Source organism: Phoca vitulina, unplaced genomic scaffold (genome assembly GCF_004348235.1).
Source record: "Phoca vitulina isolate PV1807 unplaced genomic scaffold, GSC_HSeal_1.0 scaffold2, whole genome shotgun sequence".
Classification (NCBI taxonomy): Eukaryota; Metazoa; Chordata; class Mammalia; order Carnivora; family Phocidae; genus Phoca; species Phoca vitulina.
In genome coordinates, this window is record NW_022589705.1 from 31,697,624 (window position 1) to 31,720,488 (window position 22,865).

Here is a 22,865-nt window from a genome sequence, read left to right on the forward strand (position 1 = left end):
GTGTCTGATTTGACAGTGAGCATCTGGAGAGTACCATGGAAACATGGAATGGAAAACATCTGACTCAGCCTGGGGGTGGTGTCTGGGGAAAGCTATGAAGAGCAGGTGACAAATGAGCTGGACTTGAGAGAATAAGGAGGAGGTTACCAGGCAGTAAAGGTGACAGAGGCAAGAATGTGAGCAAAGCATAGGTGTCACTACTCACTTGCTTCCTTCCTTCCTCCCTTTGGCCTGCCCTTTCTCTTAATTACCAAGGGGTTCGGATACTCAATACCCGGCAAGTCCAGTTACAATCAGAGGTTGCCTTTTGTGCTGAATCAGAACATTAGAGACCTCCCAGCCACAAGAACAGACTGACCTTGGCCGAGAACTTTTCTCCCTGGGAGTTGCATAAGGGACTTCTAGACATCCCTGGCTCCAGGGACATCCTTCCTCTGAGATGTGATTGCCGTTAGTCAGGTTTCAGTAAAGCTGTTGCAGATCCGAGGACCATAATAACTCTTTAAGTGACTTGGGTTTAGGGCTTAACTCAAAGAGCAAGCTTTTTCTCCCATTTCCAGGTTCTCATGGGATATCTTAATGGCATCTCCATGTATGTCTCGCAGTGTCTTTCTTTTTTTCCATTGTTATCTTTTACACATATTCTATTTATGTCCTCCAACCTTACTTTGCTATATACATAAGCCATGCATTTCCTCATATTTCTTTGATCAAACTGCAAATTTGCTCAATGCAAACTAGAAATATGATTCCAAGTACTATTTTTTCTTTTTCTGATGGCATAGTTGATCCATTATAGTAAGTTTAATTAGTTAGGTTGTACTTTACCAACAATTTTTTTTCTTGAGTATAAGCCTGACCAATAATGGTTTTTCATAAGCTCCTATAGGCCTATGCCATTCGGTATTACCAAATTACATTTTATACAAGTCTACAGACTATATCAGAATTGAAGACTTTTCCTTTCCAGCAGAAGGATCCCCAAGAAACCATTCTCTCAGTGAAATGGAAACAGATATGGTCATCAAACTTTTGGATTGGTGGGTGAGAGTTAAGACCCGGGTTTGTATAAAACCCAGCACTTTGCACATTTGCCCTGAGCAGGAGAATCCCTTGGAATATTTGTTAAACGTTCAGATCCTTGGGCCCCACTCCAGACTCCTAGAATCAGAACCTCTGGAAAGGAACTAGAAAGTACCATATACATGGAAGGTGTATGTAGGTAAATTAAATGGGCAAAGGCCCACCTTCATGTTTACTTTCCAACTGGGGTGATGGACAATTAGTAAATCAGTTAATCAACCAGGCAACTAATAAACAAGATAAGTGCAGAGAGTGATAAAAGAAAACCAAGCAGAATAATATTTTAAGGAATGGCTGGGCTGGTACTACTTTATATGGCACAAAGGAAGACCTCTCCAAAGGGCACTCTTGGAGCTGAGACCTAAACTATGAGAAGGAGCTGGTGAAGTCAAAAACTGGGAAAGAACTTTTGTCCATCTTGTTTACCTCTGTGTCCTGGTTAATTTGTGCTATCATCGGCTCCTCTTGGGGCTCAATAAATTTTTGTTGGATGATGTATGCTCTTGGAAGGAGGGGGAAGTGATCATTTGGTACCTTTTGGCCCAGCATACGGTATAGTATGTCTTCCTTTCTTTACATTGTCCCTCTTGTGATTAATGTACAACTAATGGAAAATGTTTTTTAATTAACATTGCGATAACCAGCCTCACATTTTACACAATTGATTCTTATTGGTTCTACTTCAAAGGTTATGACATGTTTTACCATTTAATGACTTTCTCATACTCTTACTATGCATTTTCCTATTTAGTAAACTACCCGTAGGTAACCTAGAGTGAAACACCCGTTAAGAGATTTGTTGGGAGAAGCAGTCTTGACCTTCTTGTTTCTCAACTACATAGGATCAGTCTTATGCCATTTTTTGCAGTAGAAATCTAGTGCTTGCAAATATATTTGTTTCCAAAATAGAAACAAAACTAGCTTTGGTGAGAGCTTATTATAAAAAAAAAAAAAAAGATAGGCTCCCAGCAAAAAATTAAAGACAATAATGAGAGAGGTAAGGAAGAAGGTAAATAGCACCTGGATCATGTTGCCTAGAGATTATATTTGCTTGGGTATTTGGATATACTGTATATTTTGTGATCTTTTCTAAGTGCACACATGTATATACACAAATTCATCTTGTTCTTTTTTTTTTAAAGATTCATTTATTTGAGAGAGCAAGCACAAGCAAGGGGAGGGGCAGAGGGAGAGGGAGAGAGAGAATCCCAAGCAGTCTCCTCTCTGAGCATGGAGACTGACGTGGGCTCAATCTTACAACCCTGAGATCATGACCTGAGCCGAAACCAAGAGTCGGACGCTGAACCGACTGAGGCACCCAGGTGCCCCTTAACTTGTTCTTTTTAATCAGAATGGATTAATACTATATTCACAGTTTTGTAACCTGTGTTTTATATAAATTCAACAATATGTTATGAACATCTTCTACATCAATATTGTTTTCAGTACTATTGTTTCTATCAATATTGTTTTCAACTATCAGTGTTTCAACAATATTGTTTTTAATATATCAAAAATATTGTTTATATTGAAAACAATGTAATAACACCTATACTGCCATAGGGTATTCCTAACATTCGTATCCTTTTTTTTAAAGATTTATTTATTTATTTTAGAGAGAGAGAGAAAATGCGCTAGAGCACACACATGAGTGGGGGAAGGGCAGAGGGAGAAGGAGAGAGGGAGAATCTAAAGCTGACTCTCCACTGAGTGCAGAGCCCAACACAGGGCTCAATCTCAACACCCAGAGATCATGACCTGAGCCAAAACCAAGAGTCAGATGCTCAACCAAGAGTCAGAGACTGAGCCACCTAGGCACCCCTACATTTCTATCCTTTTAAAAACTCAATCCATGGTGACACTGTAGAGAATGGTAATTTCAACTCTTGTGAAGACCATTAGGCAGTATGCCCTTACAATATCTCATGCATACCCTGCATGGTAATCATTTATTCCTCTGTGTCCTTTGACTTGCAATTCCCAGTGATTAGCATGGTGTGTGACACTTAACAAATGCTCACTGTGTATTAATTGAATAAACATTGGTATCTGAGAGCATTCTGGGTGTCCCCACCCAGATACCTGTTTCTGCTAGAATCATGTGACATGCATCTTATATTTACCACAGAATTCTCCCTCTCACTTGGCACCATAGAGAGCATCCATGTTTGCCTTTCTCCTTAGTTACTTTGACTGTTCATTGGCCATGACTGAAGGAAGCTCTGAGTGAAACCCAGAATCATCAAATGTGAGAACCAAAAGGAGCCTTGCAGGTCATTCTAATCCAATCCCATTAATGGACAGATGAAGAAATTGGGAGAAGAGAAATATAATGACCTTTTAAAAAGCACACTCTAGGGTCTGGATTTGAATTGAGATCCCTTCATTTAATAAACTTCTATTAAGTACCTACTATGTGTATGGTGCTTGGCTAAGCACTGGGTATCTCAAGTTGAATAAGATACAAAAGGGTCTTCCTGAGGATATCAGCCTAGCAGGGCAGCCAAATGCATGCAGAATTAGGACCAAGTGTAATAAATTGTGTGTGTGTGCACGCACACGTGCATTCACATGTGGGTACACAACAGCAACTGAAGCATCCTACTGGATGTGTTTATGAATTGCCTTAGGAAGCACAGCAGGGGAGATACGGAGATACCAACACTATCTGGGCGGTCAGAACTAACATTTTCTCTGTTGGACACTCCATGCATTATCTCATTAGATTCTCACAAAAATCCTATCAGGTCAGTATCATCATGCTCATTCCATAGCTTAGAAAATGGTGGGAGGCCCAAGAAGGTGAATGGATTTGCCCATGATCAACTCAGTGTCTGCTTGATCTCCAGCATATGCTCTTTTTACTATAACAAGGATGGTTAAGTGGGTTTCATCTCAAGGACAAATTCCATCAGATTGCTAGAGGCTGCTTGGAGCTGTGCTGTGAAGGAATTCGAGGCCATATGTGGATTCAGACGGAGGTAGTGTGGTGGATTAACAATGGCGGCCAGGGGCATGGGATGGGAGGTGATAGCTCTTGTGTCAAGACATTGTAGTTCCTAAGCTATAACATGTTTTGCTCCTCTAGATCCAACTTTCTCTAAGTCAAGTCCTGCTCCTACTAATTCCTCTTCCCTTCCTCTGAGCTCAGAATGGTGTTTTGTGTCATCTGGGTGGCCAGAATCTTGTATTCTATTCAAGTTAACTTTCCTGTGCAGTGTCCCATACTATAGCCCTTTTGAAAATTTTCAACTGCATCGAAGATACCCCTTTAACATCCCCTCAGAACCCTGCTCTGTGCCAATGACCATTTATGTGATAAAATATTATATGTCTCTGGTTTAGTATAGTTACATTTTTAGGTAGGGTGCAGCAGAGACCTCCCTAATCCAAAAGAGTGACTCCAGCAAGAATTTCAAATCCTTGGACAGACTAGTTGGGATCTGTCCATCTTTAAAATTATACCCAGCAAAGAGCTGTTACTCTGCCAATACACGCAGCTGACCTCACACCTTTTCTTAGATGCTGGAAAGCCCTTGATGTAATAGTTAATGAGGTACTGAGGTATTGTTGGTCCATACATATTATGCTTAAAGAGGCATTTGGAGGTGGAGATGGTGTTCTCTTCCTTATTCAGTTTATGATTTCCTGCTGTGGCCCAGAGTTAAACACTAGAATTAGGCCTTGGCTGTGGTTCTAGCTGCTATATGGCTCTCCTTTAAATTTTATCTTGTGACCCCGTGGCACTGAGATTTTCAATTTTCCAAAGCTGGCCACAAACATAAAACAAGTGTCTAAAACCAGTTGTTAGAGTCAAAAGACCCAACAGAAGGGACAATAGTGTTAAATGAATCATTTGTGGAATTCTTAACTGCTCATCTTCTATTCGAAGTGTCTCAGTATTTTCTTGCTTTCTGTAGTAAAAATAAGTCAGGTTTATGAGAAGTATATATTTTCATTCCTTTCACATATGTGACAATCTATTTTCTGAATTATTGGATTTCTGAAACACTGTGGGTAAACGATTACGAATTTAAATGCAAACCACATCTGGAAGTGTTATTTTGAAATTATTGAACAAATTCTTTGCTATCCTGAGAGCATTTCCATTTAAATATTCTGTTAGTGTGTGACTTGCATATTTTAACAATTCTGGTCAAGGATAGCTTTTACATTAAAATTTTACTTTAAAATTAAATTTCTTTTCAAATAAGAGAGCTTCCCTCGGATGAGGTTCACAACCTGATTTTTATGTAGAGTTGTAATTTTCTATTTTAGTAAATCAGACAGCCCTGCGGCTTCCTAGGTTAGCATTATTGCCTGGGCCCTGCCACTTTTTCCTGGACTAGAAACAAAGAATAACAGAGTGAACATATTTAAAATATATCCTCCTGTTTGATGAAATGAGTAGTCCATGTGCCAGAGTGTGACTATTCTGTGTGAGTGATTGCTTTTATTGTTCCAGATGTTTTATTTATGTGCCACTCACATGTCAGGACTTTTTTTTAATTGCATGTGTGAATTTTTAAACAGATGAAATTATGTCTGACTAGTGGAACAGGAAAAAAAAAAAGTATGAGTCCTGAAGAACAGGTTTCATGCACCTTGAGGTCTTCATCTTCAGCACATCCTGTCACCAAAACCCCAAGAATGCTGAACTATCTTAATTACATTCTAGGGAGAGGCCCTTCTTCCAGATGGACTGGTGTTCTTTCTGTTTTCCTATATATTGTGGAGATGAAGTATTAACCAAAGGATTTTTTTTGAGCTATTTTGAAAACTTCCAAATAAGAGAGGAGGGCTTTCATAGACTGTCTAACATGATATTGATTAGGGACTTGGAAAGATCTTTGATTTCATTTGTCACCAATATTTTCATTTGTAATTCTATCTTCCGAAGTGTTAGACATTACTTAATTTGATATTTCTGATTACCTTAAATTGCAGTCATTAAATATCATTTCAGCACTCTAATTGCACATTCTAGTATATGATTCACTGTGCTTTAAAAATTAACAGTAAACTCATGGTACTGGTTTTTGAGTATAGCACTGAAACTAGTTTATTTAATTACCAGAGGAAAGCTCATTTATAGTCTAATTGGACAATTAGTGAGTCTCTTAAACAGGTACTGAAAGAACATAGTGCCTCATTGAAATAAAACCTAATTGCTTCTTGTCAATGTAACTGACCTGTCACTTGGCAATAGAAGGAAATTAGATTCGTTATCCAAATGTAATCATCACGGAAATATTCCCTCTTAGTAGCTGGCACATAGTAGGTGATTGCTTAGTAAATATTTATTAATGAAAGGACATATGGCCAAAGTGCCCACCTACTGCTGATGACTCCCAAGTCAGCATTTCAATTTGGAGCTCTCAGAGTGCCGGCTGCCTGCCCTCTACATGTCTCTGGATTGAGGAGCCACAGGTACTCCACTTACCCGAGGCCTAAAATGGAACACGGTCTCCACCTTCTAAACCTGTGCCTCTGCTGCCTCTCTGCTTGGTTATCAAACTTGGTTGACCACGTGCAACCCAGTCACTTCTCCCTCAGTTCCCACAGCCAGTTCTCATCAAGTCCTCCAGTCTCTTCCTCCTTACTATCTGCTAGTAACCATCGGCTTCTGTCCATCCCCGCCAGCACTGCTCTTCCCATCCTTATCATTCTTACCTGAATTTTAGCCAGTCTTCAGGTGAGTCTCCCTGTCTAGCCCAGTGGTTCTCACGCTTTGCTATACGAAAAGCATTCCCCAGGGAGCTAGCTCAACCTGGAGATGCCTAGATCTTACTTGCATCAGTTTCTCACTTGGTAGGTCTGGGTGGGGCCCAGAAATCTGAATTTTAAAGAGGCCCCCCCCCCCCCCCCGCCAGTGGTTCTGATGCAGGTGGGAGCAGACTTTGAGCTCCCTTACCTCTAGTCCATCCTGGGCACTGAAAGCTTTGCTCTAAAATAAAATATTTGCGGGCGCCTGGGTGGCTCAGTCGTTAAGCGTCTGCCTTCGGCTCAGGTCATGATCCCAGCGTCCTGGGATCGAGCCCCGCATCGGGCTCCCCGCTCAGCGGGAAGCCTGCTTCTCCCTCTCCCACTCCCCCTGCTTGTGTTCCTGCTCTCGCTGTGTCTCTGTCAAATAAATAAATAAAATCTTTAAAAAAAATAAATAAAAAATAAAAAAATAAAAAAATAAAATATTTGCAAGTGTTCTATAGTTTTCAGATTACAGATCCTTTACTTCTTTACCTCTTTGGTTAGGTTTATTCCTAGGTATCTCATGGTTTTTGGTGCAATTGTAAATGGGATCGATTCCTTGATTTCTCTTTCTTCTGCTTCATTGTTAGTGTATAGAAATGCAGCTGACTTCTGTGCATTGATTTTATATCCTGCGACTTTGCTGAATTCCTGTATCAGTTCTAGCAATTTTTTTGGTGGAGTCTTTTTTCTTTTTTTTTTTTTTTTTTGAGAGAGAGAGAGTGAGCATGAGCAGGTGGGGAGGAGCAGAGGGAGAGGGAGAAGCAGACTCCCTGCTGAGCAGGGAGCCCGATACGGGGCTTGATCCCAGGACCTCGGGATCATGACCTGAGCCAAAGGCAGACACTTAACCAACTGAGCTACCCAGGTGCCCCTGTGGAGTCTTTTGGGTTTTCTATGGAGTATCATGTCATCTGCAAAGAGTGAAAGTTTGATTTCTTTGCCAATTTGGATGCCTTTTATTTCTTTTTGTTGTTTGATTGCTGAGGCTAGGACTTCCAGTACTATGTTGAACAACAGTGATGAGAGTGGACGTCCCTGTCATGTTTCTGGGAGAAGATATTTGCAAATGACATATCAGATAAAGGGCTAGTACCCAAAATCCATAAAGAACTTATCAAATTCAAAACCCAAAAAACACAAAATGTAGTCAAGAAATGGGCAGAAGATATGAACAGATATTCTCCAAAGACAATGTACCAACGGCTAACAGACACATGAAAACATGCTCAACATCACTCGGCATCAGGGAAATGCAAATCAAAACCACAATGAGATACCACCTCACACTGGTCAGAATGGCTAAAATTAACAAGTTAGGAAACAAAGAGGTTGGTGAGGATGTGGAGAAAAGGGGAACCCTCTTACATTGTTGGTGGGAATGTAAATTGGTGCAGCCACTCTGGAAAACAGTATGGAGGTTCCTCAAAAAGTTAAAAATAGGACCACCCTATGACCCAGCAATTGCACTACTAGGTATTTATCCAAAGGATACAAATATAGTGATTCAGAAAGACACATGCACCTCAATGTTTATAGCAACAATGTCTGCAATAGCCAAAATATGGAAAGAGCCCAGATGTCCATTAACAGATGAATGGATAAAGAAGATGTGTGTGTGTGTGTGTGTGTGAGAGAGAGAGAGAGAGAGAGAGATACTGGAATATTACTCAGCTATCAAAAAGAATGAAATCTTGCCATTTGCAATGACATGGATGGAACTAGAGTGTATTATGCTAAATGAAATAAGTCAGTCAGAGTGGGGCGCCTGGGTGGCTCAGTCATTAAGCATGTGCCTTCGGCTCAGGTCATGATCCCAGGGTTCTGGGATCGAGCCCCACATCGGGCTCTCTGCTCCGCGGGAAGCCTGCTTCTCCCTCTCCCACTTCCCCTGCTTGTCTTCCCTCTCTCGCTGTGTCTCTCTCCATCAAATAAATAAATAAAATCTTAAAAAAAAGTCAGAGAAAGATAAATACCATATGATTTTACTCATATGTGGAATTTAAGAAACAAAACAGATGAACATAGGGGAAGGGAAGGAAAAAGAAAATAAGATGAAAACAGAGAAGGAGGCAAACCATAAGAGACTCTTAACTCTAGGAAACAAACTGAGGGTTGCTGGAGGGGAGGTGGGTGGGGGGATGGGGTAACTGGGTGATGGGCATTAAGGAGGGCACGTGATGTAATGAGCACTGGGTGTTATATGCAACTGATGAATCACTAAATTCTACCCCTGAAATTAATACACTACATGTTAACTAAATTGAATTTAAATAAAAATTTTTTTAAAAAAGGAAAAGGAAAGACTTACCATGCCCAGTTAAAAACCTTCAAAGAACTACCATTTTATAGTAGTTTTCAAATGGGTCAGTGGCGCTCCCAAGGGAGCCTCAGTGTATGTACATGTGTGGAGTGGGGAGTTGTAGTGTGAAGCGGAGTGTGGATTCTGCTGTCAAGGGCTTTACTCAACTCCTCCTCACCCCCTGCTCATCTCTTTCTTTAGTCAGAGAAGCTTAGATTTTGAACTTTAACAAGAGATTTCCTTTGGGAAGTGTTTCTCTACTTTTTAGAAAACTGATTTGAAAAACCACTGATCTGTAAAAGTGGCTTATACTTTTTTTTTTAATCAGGACTCACAATAAAAAAATAGTGTACCTTCTGTATCATGGCCCAGTACACACACTGTTTTGTGGGTAACTGAAACATGTTTCATGAACGCACCCTTGCTATACTTGATGCACTCTGATGTTTTCTGTTCTGTTCTATTTCATCTTTTAGAAAATTGCTGGTTGCAACCCACTAAATTGATTTCACAGCTCACTAATGAGTTGCAATTGAGTCTGAAAAAACCTCTGATCTAGCCTTTCTCAATGGGATTCTTTTATGAACCATGGAACATAGAACTATTTCTTAATCTTCCTAAGGTTGCTGTATGACTCCTACCATTCTAGATGCTTGGAAGAGAAGTTAATTCATTACATATAATGGACACCTGAGGGCAAAGGCTATGGGGTCTGATCTTTACAATAAATCCAAACTCCTGAGTGTTGTGCGCAGGGCTCTTGCTCAGAGGTGCCTGGGTGTGCGTATGTGTATGGGGGCGGAGGGGTGTGGTGAGAAGGTGACCGTGAATAGGCAACATGGGTCTGCCCAGGTCGTCTCAGACTTCACCGTACTTACTCAATCCCCTCTCTGGGTTAAAACCATCCTGAACTATTTGGAATTCCCCCAGCGCCTCATGCTGTGTCTCACCTCTGCGTGGCTGGTCTTAATCGTCAACACTCCACTCGCTCAACTGGTTGTCACTTCACCTGAGACTTTCCTTGACCATAGTCAGAACTGTCACACGTCGCATCCAGGTTCGGACTGGATGCCATACCAATAGCAGATGCTGCAGCTGCTGCGGTACTGGCCGCGTGAGGCCTCTTAGGGAATCTCACTCACCTTCAACCGCCTCATCTCGGCGGCTACTGAGCGTGGGGCTCCGTATTTACTTCTGAGGATACAGGCTGGTGATGAGTCACAGCCCACATCCTTAGCAAGCTTATAACAGGCCTGAGAAAGAGGATATATGTATTAAAAACTACCTCCAGTTGAGCCCAGTGCCCACGAGTTTGATGGGGGAGTCAGGCCTGCGTTCAAATTATGACTCTCCTATTTGTTGGCTTCCGGACCCAAGACAAACTCTTGAGCTACTTCTACACTTTAAATCACCGTATGCAAGATCGGGCTAACAGTAAAAGTGGCAGCCTCACAGGGCTGTGAGTGTTAAATGACCCGTGCCTGTATCGCCGTGAGCGCAGAGCTCTTGGGAAATGTTAGAGTGAAGTAAGCAGGTGATGTGCTCAGTGCCACGTGGCTGTTGGATGGGGAAAGTGCCCCATGAGTTGAGAGGAAGGAATGATCGCTGTGGGTTGGACAATGGGAGAGGTCCAGTGGAGAAGGCAGAATTTGAGCTAAGCTTGGAAAGAAAAGTAGACCGTAGATTAGGAGGCAGGAAGGCATTCCTGGCAGGGCAAACCAGAGAGCAGACAAAGGCCAGAGGAGGACGTGCATGCCTTGCCTGTGGTCTAGTTGTGCTGCTAGTGTTCACGCATTTATTTATGTATATGATGTGCTCAAACATTTTTCCAAATAGAAGCTGAAGGTATTGACCTCTAGAGATGCTTATTTGCTTATTTTTAAAGAATTCTGCCCCCTCTCTCTTTTCCATGACTTTTTGCTAAGTCTCTATGGAGTCTACAGTTTTGCTGACAGGACGGCTTGAGTAAACCGTTTTGAGTCAGCGTAGAGAAATGGTGTACAGAACTGGCTGTGCATCATTACCAACCAGGGAACTTCTTCATCCTACAGATTTCCACATCCCACCCCAGAGGTTCTAACTCTTGGGTCTGATGTGGGTCCAGGGAATTTGCATTATTTTTTTAAATTTTATTTATTTATTAGAGCGTGCGTACGCATGAGCGAGAGGCGAGGCAGAGGGAGAGAGAGAGGGAGAAGCAGGCTCCCCCCACCACCCCTGCTGAGTGGGGAGCCTGAGGTGGGTTGGTGGGGCTCCATCCCAGGACCCTGAGACCATGACCTGAGCGGAAGGCAGATGCTTAACTGACTGAGCCACCCAGGTGCCCTGGGAATCTGCAATATTGAAACCTCCCCTGGTAATTTGGATGACCAGCCAGGTTTGGGAACAGCTAGCTCAAAGTATTCATCTCCATCAGTTTTTAAACATACCGTCTGATAATTGTGTCCGGGAAACAAACAAGTCAAATTTGTTTGAATTTTATTGGGAGTCGAAATTCACAGTTTTGTAGAATGTAGCAATTTTCTACTTGGAAAAGAATTCAGAAACCACTTAACCCTATCTCTCATTTAGGAAAAATGCCTTCCTTTTGTGCATCTCAGGATGATCCAGGCAAAGGAGGTGTTCTGCTGATGAGAGGCTCTCTGCCCACTCAACAACCAGTTCCCCCCCTAAATAGCTTCATTTACTTAGAAAGAACTCTTACATCCAACTTTTGCCCCTTTGTACTTTTCCCTCTGTTTCAGGGTGACCTTCTGGAATGGCCTGGGACAAGTCTGTGTGTCCTCTATTTGATGGCCTTTCAGGCTTTTGAGACAGTTAGCACATGGTGTCTTTCTTAAGCCTTTTCTTCTCCAGGAGGAACATACTTGATTTTTTCCACTGGTTCCCAAATAGACACCTTGGATCCACCCTTATTTGTGAATGCCTGATAAAAAAAAGGGGGGGGTATTAGGACTTGTCATGACCTCTCTTTGAAACCTCTGCTTATTCCCAGCTGGCATGGTCTTAGCATTGAGTCTAAATACTCAAAAAACATTTTCATTAGTTTTTTCTTCCAAAACTTCTTGGAACTTGATAGGGGACTGACTGATCTATATTTCCCAGGATCCATCATCTGCCCCCTTTGTAAGAAATAGGCCAGTTGCCCATCTGTTTGTTTATGACATCCCCTGTATTCTCGAAGAATTTCTCCGAGATTACAGACTCCCAAGGCCAAAACCATTCCCGACATGTTCTTCTCCTTCTAGATCGTGGAAGATTTGGGGGCCTCATATCTAGCTGCCGACATACAGTAAGGCCCCCCCCACACACACAAAGAATGAAGTGTTAGATGAACCTTGCATCTCTGCTGAGATGTGTTTGGTGGGGGAAGGAGGCTGCTGGGTGGAGGAGTCCAGAAGCAGTGTCTTTCCCTGGGGTTACTGCCCCGAGTGCGGCCATCACCTCAGACAGCATGCCGGAGGGCAGCCGAGGGTGTCTGGGCAGTTCTGTCAAAGAAGACTTGCCTTCTGTTGTTCTTGGCAACAGTATAGAGGAAAGGTCAGCAGATTTTTGTTTTTTCTTACTCCTACAGCCAGCCTATATTTTTCTTGGAATTCTTTCTCCCTTCCTCCCCCCCTTCCTCCCTCCCTCCCTTCCTCTCCCCCTTCCTCCCTCCCTCCCTCCCTTCCTCCCCCCCTTCCTCCCTCCCTTCCTCCCTCCCTCCCTTCCTCCCGGACAGAAAACCTTTATGCTAGCAAACCAAAGCATGACTTAATTGTTATATATGTAGCTTCACAGTCAGATATGACATACCACAGATGGGACTCTAAAAGCCAGAAGTACCCTTCTCCCTCCCCCATCACTCATTTTAGGAATAAGATTCTCTGTCCATTGCTGAACAGCCTAGCATGTGGACGGGAGTACAGCCTCTGGTGCCAGGCTGCCTGGTTTCAAGTCCTGGCTTTTCCATTTATCAGCTCTGTGGCTTTGAGCCTATTACCTCGCTTCTCTGTGCTTCAGCTTCCTCAGGTTTAAAAAGAGAGTAGCATTAGTATTTTATTAGGTAGTGTTCATAAGACTCCTAGGGCTGCCATGAAGGTTAAATGGATAATTCACATAAAATTCTTAGAACAGTGCCTGACATATATAATCATTGCTCAATGAAAAGTTTGTCAAGTGTTGATTGAATGAATTATTGTATGTAATTCAATGCAAATGGAAAATATACAGGAATTACTGCATTGTGAAAAACAAGACATCAGTTTGGAGACTTTATTTAGAGTGTTTAGGTCCCCTGACTAATCTAAACCAGAATTTTGTTCTGGGGTGGGGGGAAGCTTTTATGATTTAAAAAAAAAATGATTTTAAAAACAGTTTTTAGGAAAGCATATTGGCAATTTACTTTTATCCTTTTTTGACATGTGTATGTGTGAAATAATATCATTCAGACAAAATTATAAACACCATATGTATAGTATAAAGAATAACAGTTAAAAGAATAAAAAAATAGGGGCGCCTGGGTGGCTCAGTCGTTAAGCGTCTGCCTTTGGCTCAGGTCACGATCCCAGAGTCCTGGGATCGAGCCCCGCATCGGGCTCCCTGCTCCGCGGGAAGCCTGCTTCTCCCTCTCCCACTCCCCCTGCTTGTATTCCCTCTCTCGCTGTGTCTCTCTCTGTCAAATAAATAAATAAAATCTTTAAAAAAAATAAAAATAAAAAAAATAAATAAATACTTTAAAAATGCCTATGTACCTGCCATCCAATGTAATAGAACATTTCCAATATATTCAGCATCGCCTATGTGGACCTGCCCCAGTGACCACCCTCTCTTATGGAGAAATAACCGTATCATAAATTTCATGTCAATCATCTTGCTTTTCCTTATGGTTTTTTACCACATATGGAGGTAATGTTAGGCATCAAATTGTTTAGATTCACCTGTTTTTAAAAAATAATACCACAATTAACACTGAGTTTGATTGTCAGTATATTTGGATTCATTTCCAGCATCTCCTTTTGTTCTTTCTTTGTCCCACTTTCCTATGTTTGACTTTTCCCCCCCTCCTTTTTTTATATTGAGATCTTGCTTTCCTTCCCTTTGGTTCCATCCTTCCCCTTCCATTGGTTTGGAAGTTATATACTCTATTAAAGTTTGACATGCATATTTAACAAAGTATGAAGTTAATCAATATTTTTCCCTCTTCCCCATTAGCATAACTCAGTGTTGGGCACCACTTTCCATTACTTCTGACCCCTTACAACCACCCACACAGTCGGAATTGTTATCTTTATTTTATAAATGAGGGAATGGGAGGGTGCTTGGGTGGCTCAGTCAGTCGGTTGAGCTTCTGACTTTGGCTCAGGTCCTGATCTCAGGGTCCTGGAATAGAGCCCCTTGTCAGGCTCCCTGCTCTACAGGGAATCTGCTTCTCCCTCTCCCTCTGCCCCTCCCCCCCCCACTCATGCTCACGCGTTCTTTCTCTCTCTCTCAAATGAATAAATTTAAAAAATAATAATAATGAATGAGGGAATGGGGGCTCAGAAAAGTGCAGTGATTTGCCTCATTTTTGTAGCTCATAAAGTGAGGAGCTGGGCACACCTGTCTGACCCCGAGGCTCATGGCATTTTATGGCCTCACACAGCCTTTTTATACTTCTTGACTTGACTTGCTTATTAGTGTATCTCTCAGAACAAAGATAAAGCGACAAGAGGAATACTGTCCAGGACTAATTCTTACCGGTAAGAATAACTAGCTGGTGCTGTGATTTACAGACTTGCTTGTTTATTCTGTCTCCCCATTAGCACTTTAGCTCCTGGAGTGCATAGTCTTTGCCTCATTTACTGTCTAGTGTAGTAAGCTCACAAGGAATGTTTATTGAATGGATAAGCAAGGGCGTTTAGAAATGATAAGGACTTTGGGGGAAAGAAACCATATCACAGTATGGAGAATAGGTCACATACCATAGTAGCCGAGAGCACAGCCTATGGAGAAAGACTGCCAACATTCAAAATTAGATGTCCCTTACAAGCTGTTTGATGGTGAGAAAGTTACTTAACTTTCCTTGCACCTCCCTTTCCTGGGGATGATAACAATGCCTACCTCATAGTGTGGTTCTATGAGTTAATAAAGGAAAGCATTTACACCAGTGCCTGGCTCACAGTAAGCATGGTATAAACGTGAGCTCTCACTGTTATCCAAGGTGATGGTGACAAAGTAGGGGAATATTGAACTTACGCCTCATATTTTAGGAACAACATGTCGGAAAGCTTTAGTGGTAAGCTAAGTATGATCAGATGTCTAGTGACTCAGAAGACACTACCCTTCATGTGCAGTTGGTGCTAAAATCGTGCTAAATAAATAAATCTGCTACAAGCACATCGCTATCTCATCATGAAACAGGAAGATTTATTTCTGACAACAACCGACAAGAACAAAAAACTTAATCCAAAGCAGAGAATTAAGCAGATGGCCTATGAATATGTCAAAAAGAATACTAGTGCTTACTCAGCATCAACATGGATTTATAAAGAATAAAATTTGTGAGCAGGTAACTTAGTTAAGAGACTAGGAGAAAGCCATAGATGCAGTGTGTCTTCTTGTCAGGAAAGCATTTAGAACATCTGAGGTAGAGAACCGTGGAGCCTCGGGCTAAAGGTGTGAGGTCTTCCCACATATCCTCCTGGCGTTTGGTCTTGGTTTTCTCATCTGCTAAGCATGGATGATGACTACAGCAGCCTCCTAGTGTGCTTCAGAGAGCTGACGGAGATAAGGTGTGTGGAGTGCTTAGTAAGTGGGAGGTAAATGTGAGCCCCTCATGACGAGCCCCGGGTAAGCAGATGAGTTGAAATAGAACACGGTGAACAGTCAAGGGGTGCCCGGCTGTTGGCCTCTAATGAACCCAGGTCTCAAGTGCTCAGAGGAAGGGTGAAAGTTTGCTTTGCAGTTGTCAGAACAAACCCTTAAGGTCCTTTGAAGCCACTGACTGAACGCTGGGCCAGAAGAAACCTCAGTAAGCAGCCCGCTTCCTTTTGTCTCCCCGCAGGGGCCTTCGTTGTGTGCTGGACCCCAGGCCTGGTAGTTCTGCTGCTCGACGGCCTGAACTGCACACAGTGTGGGGTGCAGCGCGTGAAAAGGTGGTTCCTGCTGCTGGCGCTGCTGAACTCCGTCATGAACCCCATCATCTACTCCTACAAGGACGAGGACATGTACAGCACCATGAAGAAGATGATCTGCTGTTTCTCTCAGAAGGACCCAGACAGACGTCCCTCCCGCATGCCCTCTACCATCCTCAGCAGGAGCGACACGGGCAGCCAGTATAAGGAAGATGGTATCAGCCAAGGCATGGTCTGCAACAAGAGCAGTTCCTAAGCTGCGGGTGTCCCCCTGCCCACCAGAGCCTCCTCTGGGAAAGGAGCTGTTAAGAATGGCTACCTGTCTCTAACAACGCCCACCTACAGTGTTATTTCAGGTCTAAATTAATCCCTGGTGGATTTTTAAAAAAATTATTTTACATAGTTTCCAAGCATGGGCAGTAAAGAGGGGACACAATGCATTTGGAGAAAATGCACAAAAGAGGGAAGACAGCACAGTGGGACCCTCAGTGACATCCTTGGAACCGCTTGGAGCACCATTCTGGGCCCTGCTGCCATCTTGTAGCCATTCTTTGCGTTTTAAAAGGATGTTGTTGATAAAGGGCGTAGGCCAAGATAAATAATAATGTTACTTGAGCCACTTGATATAGCTGCTTGGGAAGCCTGTGTAGTTCTTTCTGCGTGCATTTAAAATTTTGAAAATGGCTTCAGCTATGATATTTCTTTCCTCAAAGAAACCGTGGCCAGTAGCTAGGTGTTCAATAGGAATCTCAGAATAACAAATCAGTAAGGGCTCTAGGTTTGACTTGATTTTTAAAACTAAAAGAACATTCTGAGGAAGAAGATTGAGTTAATAACAAAAAAAGGTAAATGTTAGAAACTTCTCTTGAAGCAGAAAGAAAGGCCTTGATGTGGTCGTCTAAGTGTGCATGGGATGTGTATACACACCTGTATGTTTATACATCTCTAGTTTGTATTTAAAGACCTCAAGGACAGTGATGGTGAAATAAATTCACTGGCCATCTAGACCGTTCAGTCTAGGACTATAGCTGTAGAAATGACCTGTTGTGTTCTAAAAGAAAAGAGAAAGAGGTGATTCATTTGCAAACAGACATACAGACATACAGCTGAGTAAAAGGTATGTTGATAAATTGGCTGAATTCCTTTCACATAGGATCAAATATGAGCTTGACTTGAGTCCTTATTTTCAGTTACCTCCATACCACCGGTGGCTTGTCAGACTTAGTATGTGGAATAATTTTCACGTTTCATATTTTCCCCACAGTTAGAGACATATTTCTGGTACTTGTCTTACTTCTGGACTGAATTTTGATCTGAGTTCAATTTTAAAATTTTCTCCTTCAAAGAACTAAGTAAGCAACATGAAAGGCAAGTCATTAAAAAAAAAATGTCATACACATAGGCTACTGACCAAAGTTTTTTATGTAAAGCATTTAGAATATATTCTGATTTTAAAATAAGAATAACTTCAAGGCAGTTATTATAGTATTTATGTAGTTTGCAAAAGAAGTTTACATTTTTTTGCTATTGTGATATAACATTTATGTGCGAGAACTACTTGTAATAAAAGGATTTGAGAAGTCATGCTTTTTAGATATAATGGCCTAAAATAGAGAGTATTATGATTGGAAGGTGTAGATTTCACAAACTCCATGTAGTAAGTGGGTCTATCTGAAGCTTATATCAAAGCTACCGATAAAATAAAACAATTTGTTCTCTCTTGTTGAGGTGCATCATTGCTTTGTGTATTTTCTAAGTAAAAATATAGTCTGTAGTAACTATAACACACAGTTCTATTGCAGAAGAAAAATCAGATTTGCCATGAAGTACATACTCTCTTGATGTTTTATGTAAGCATTTTGAATCTACAGCTGGCCAAAGGGTGGAAGATTGAAATTGAATTCCAGTCCCTGAATAGCTACTAAGGGATCTTTAAAGGTTTTATTTTGAGGAAAGCACCATTTTTAGTACCCTGCAGCAGAATGTCATATTCAGAATAGTGTCTGGAGGGGATCCAAGTGTGGAAATTCGTGATGCAAATATATAGCTTTTGTTTTTATATGCACACACATATCTCAGAGATAGTGCAAGAGTAGAGAAGTTGTGTGTATTTGGAAATGACAAGTGGCAACCATCACAAGGTTCACCCAGGGCATGGCAAGCCATCTCTTGGAGAAAAAATGAAGAAAGTACATTTTTCCTCAAATCCTAGGACCCCAAGCTTACCTGCAAGTCATTGAGAGGATGGTTCTAAAAATTCGATCTAGACCTTTTCAGAAACCAACCCTTGACTCAAAACATGGACTAACCCCTAGCCAAACAAGATTTAATTTTCTTAGATTTGTAGCACTGCCCAAGGTGTTCTCATATATCTGTGTTGGTGATGGAATTTGGTTCTTTGTGAGGACTGCCTGCTTGGAAAGAAAGAATTTTTGGAAATAAATTGAAGATTTTTGGTGAAATCTTTTTAAAGTGAATGGTAGACTTTGGGCCATAATGTGATCTTGAGAAACACTAAGCACTGAAACAATTTTGGCCCCCATTTATGTAATTCCAAATACAAACAATACTAAACCACAGGATAAACGTAAGCCTCTAACAAAGCTCTCATTGCCCTCACAATTGGCCCTTTGATGCTTTTTATAAATACTAACAATCAAAATTTAGAAATTTCACTGCCCAGTTTTACTGGGCATGCTGAGCATATGCCCAGGCCATGGTTGGATGACCCAGGATCCAGGCCTGGCTGAAGTCAGCAACATCAGTATCAGGTGGTGGGCGGTGGGGGAGACGTGGGAGCAAGTGATACAGCTCTGTTCAGCTGCTGATGCCACCCCACATACTACAGGGCGTGTCATGTCCTGGGTCTGCAGACTAATTTCATGAGGTTGGAAGTGTTTTGTGCTTATTAGCCCATTAGTCCTTTAATCATTCGGGGTGGGGGAGAAGAATGCTCGCCCTCTTTTAATTGACTGAATAGCCATAATGAAGGTAAGCCTGTGAAGACACCCGTGAAGGTGACTTGGAGACAATCTTATTAGAACCTGGAGTAAAAATAACCAAAGTGTTATTCTACATGATGATCCATCTCACTGTGTACTAAAAAGAATTTAAAACTTGCAAGCACAGATCTGACTTCTGGGATACTTACCAGAGAATTCTATCCCCTTGGTGGACTACTAAATGTGATACTGAATTGGAAACCCCTAGGGCTCCTTCCAGTTTTACACATTGTCTTTCAGGCATAGGCATAGGGGCTAGAATCACCTAAAGATATGAAAAAATTTTAAAGTAGGGGAAGCTGCATTTTGTGTGAGTGATGCTCTCTTGAACACATCACTTAAAATACTCATAATTTAAGACCAGTTTTCACAGAAGAAGAATGTTAGGATGGGAGATGCTGTTGCTGTGGGGGTTGGGTTTTTTGGGGTCCTAATGCTGTATTTTATTTTTACAGCATTCTCTCCTGTGCTTTTTAGAGTGTGCTCCCTCCAAAATTAACAGATGGTAAACTATCAATGGTAATGATTAAGAGTTGGGAGTGTTTTATCATATATAACTTCTGAGCTAAAGGTTTATAGTGCAAATGACAGTACAATGGTCACCAAAATCATATGTGGAGGTTCCAACGGACATCAGTAAGAATGTGGGTCACATTGTGCCAGGGATACAATGAAGTACCTTTGCATGCCAATCCACAAACACGGTTTGTAATTCATTGGGTCAGCCAGTCTTGGAATGCACAGTGCTTGCCAGCTTTTTAGAGAGTTGCAGTTTTGTACAGCAAAACTTTATGAAATTTTTCTATATCAGCAACTTCAAGTTTGAACAATTCAAATTTCCATAAACCATCTGTGTTGTATTTGTTACTGAGATTAGAGCTTGCACATTCTATATTAGTCATATGGTTATATTGAAAAAGTGGGGAGGAGGGAGGCTGCCTGTCACAAGCCCAGGTTACATGTTTGTACATATTAGAAAATGCTAGCCCTCCCTCAAGATACTCAGCTTGCATCTATTGGAAAATCATCTGATATGCTAACTTTGTTAGGACTTTACTACTACATATTAGAAAATTATACTAATATATCTGCATGTCCACAGTATGACTGGCATACTTAGAGTTGTTCAGCTCACTACTCACACAAATATACGTGACAACCATCTTAAAGGAATCAGTAAATTGAAATTCAGAATACCGGGGTTCCAATTTTTGTTCTGCCCTAAACTGTCAATGAAACTCTAGATATGATTGCTGGCTTACTAAATGAGGGGCTTAAATGACCTATAAAGACCTTTTTAGCTCCAAAATTCTGTGATTCTATACATCACCTCCCACATACGAATCATGGAAAGAACCCTACCCTAAGTCTTTGGATTCTTTGGATTTCTCTCCTTGTGTGGGGATTTCAGAGAAGGAACTCAGTTTTCACTTATTAAAATGGTTCTCAAGCTTGGGGAACCTGGGTGTCTGCCTTCAGCTCAGCATGATCTCGGGGTCCTGGGACTGAGCCCCGTGTTAGGCTCCCTGCTTATCCCTCTCCCTCTGCCTCTAACCCCATTTGTGCTCTCTCTCAAATAAGATCTTGAAAAAAAAAATGGTTCTCAAGCTTTAGTGTACGCTAGAATCACCTAGGGAGACCATCTAAAATCTATGCAGGGCACCTGGGTGGCCCAGTCTGTTAAGCGTCTGACTCTTGATTTCAACTCAGATTGTGATCTCAGGGTCATGGGATAGAGTCCAACATCTGGCTCCCTGCTCAATGCGGAGTCAGTCGGCTTGAGATTCTTCCTCTCCCTTTCCCTCTGCTTCCCCCATATGCACGTGCTCTACCTCTCTCAAAAAAATAAATATTTTTTAAAAAATAAAATCTATGAGATTAAGGCAGGTGTGAAATGTGTAGTTATAAGTCCATCATCAATACAGGAGAAAGGATTTCTGGAATAAAATTGAATTGCTCATCAAAATGGAGAACCTAAGAGACCTGACGGCCTGCTTATGTGTGCTAAAGTGAACTTAAATGTGAAATGTGTGAACTGCTATTTACTCCAAGGCAAATAGAAACCCACATATTTATTTTCACATTTAACCAAAATCTTTGAACATTCTCTACGTGCTAGGGAACAAATAAAAAGTCCTGCCCTTAGGGGTGCCTGGGTAGCTCAGATGGTTGAGCATCCTACTCTTGGTTTCAGATCATGTCATGATCTCAGGGTTGTGAGATCGAGCCCCGTGTTGGGCTCCACACTCAGCACAGGGTCTGCTCGAGATTCTCTCTCCCTCTCCCTCCCCCTCTGCCCCTCCACCCCCTGCTCGTGTGCACTCTCTATCTTTCATACTGAATAAATAAAATCTTTTTTTTTAAAGTCCTGCCCTTAAAAGAATTAACAAAATCATAAATCAAACATATATACAAATAATCTAAGGGAAATAAAGTGAAAGGGAGCTGAAGATATTAAAGAGGGACATGAATGGATGTAGCCATCCTCAAGGTATGACTTTGGAACATTGGTGACATTGGTGTTATATTTTTTAGATCTGGCCTCTGTGGTATAATGCTTGGTACAGAATTACCCAAGACCAGGTAGAAGAGAAGGAAATCACATCAAGGGGCTACTCTTGGGGTTAAAATGAGTTTACAATTTATGGGTTAGGGATCTGTTACTGGTAATCTAAATTAGACTTGTGTTTCTCTTAGGTGAATGTCTAATCACAGGTTTATATAAAGTGGGAGATGGGACACCTCAACCAGGCTTCAGTTAGGAAAACAGAAACCATTCTGGGTACTTGAAGCAGGAAGGTATTTTAAATAGGCAATTAGGCACTTATAAAACAGTTGGAAAGGCTAGAGGAGCAAAGGGAAGGGAAGCCCATAATTGGCCCTCAGGTTTGCAGCTAACTTTCTGGGATATATTGCCACACTGCTCAGGAACTTTTGGAAACTGCCTCCTGAGGCAGGTAATTTGTGAAAGGACCCAGAGGCCACCACAAAATCTCACATCTGCTGCTAGAGGAAGAATATGGCTTCGGCTTCCCTTCTGCCTTCCTCATCTCTCATAACTGTCTGGCACTGGCAGCATCTAGATTGGGGTATTTGCTGGCTTTGCGTTCTGGGAAGTATGGTTCCCAGCCTTCCAATCTTTCAGATTTAGGGGAGATAGAAAAGATCAACATTACAGCTGACTGCAAATAGCCAATCCAGCACAAGGAGAAAGGAAGAAGGAAGGAAAGGGGGACTTCTTGGCTTTTGAGAATTTCCCCTTTCTGAAATATGTGTCCTTTAGTTTGTCTTGACTGAAAGTAGAGGATACAGTTAGTTCTGGAATAAGGGGTGAAAGTTCTCTAAAAAAATAAAGTGTTGGTACATATAATTTAGGGGTTCCACATTTTAGCATATGGATCTTCTGAAGGCTGAATGGGAATAAGACAAAAAAGAACATAAAAGCAGAGTTCATTTATTATTGGCTATTCATTATCCAAGCCTGTGATATCAAAGTTAAGATTAGAACATGAGAAATAAAATATTTGTGTCACAGTTGATATACAACCATGACAAATACAGCTCCATTCAATCTTTCCTTCAGGTTCAAATAGTGAGTAGAAGGGGATCTTTTTTTTTTTTTTTTTTTTTTTAAGG

General features: G+C 41.5%; 1 protein-coding gene across 1 annotated transcript in view; it reads left to right on the forward strand.

Moving 5' to 3' along the window:
- The window catches only part of LPAR3 (lysophosphatidic acid receptor 3), a 62,870-nt gene extending 45,046 nt beyond the window's left edge, over positions 1-17,824 (forward strand). Inside the window, exon 3 of the mRNA XM_032416293.1 lies at positions 16,158-17,824. Coding sequence (XP_032272184.1) covers positions 16,158-16,483 — 326 coding nt within the window. The 3' untranslated portion in view covers positions 16,484-17,824. The remainder of the gene's footprint in view (positions 1-16,157) is intronic.
- The last annotated feature ends 5,041 nt before the right edge of the window (positions 17,825-22,865 follow it).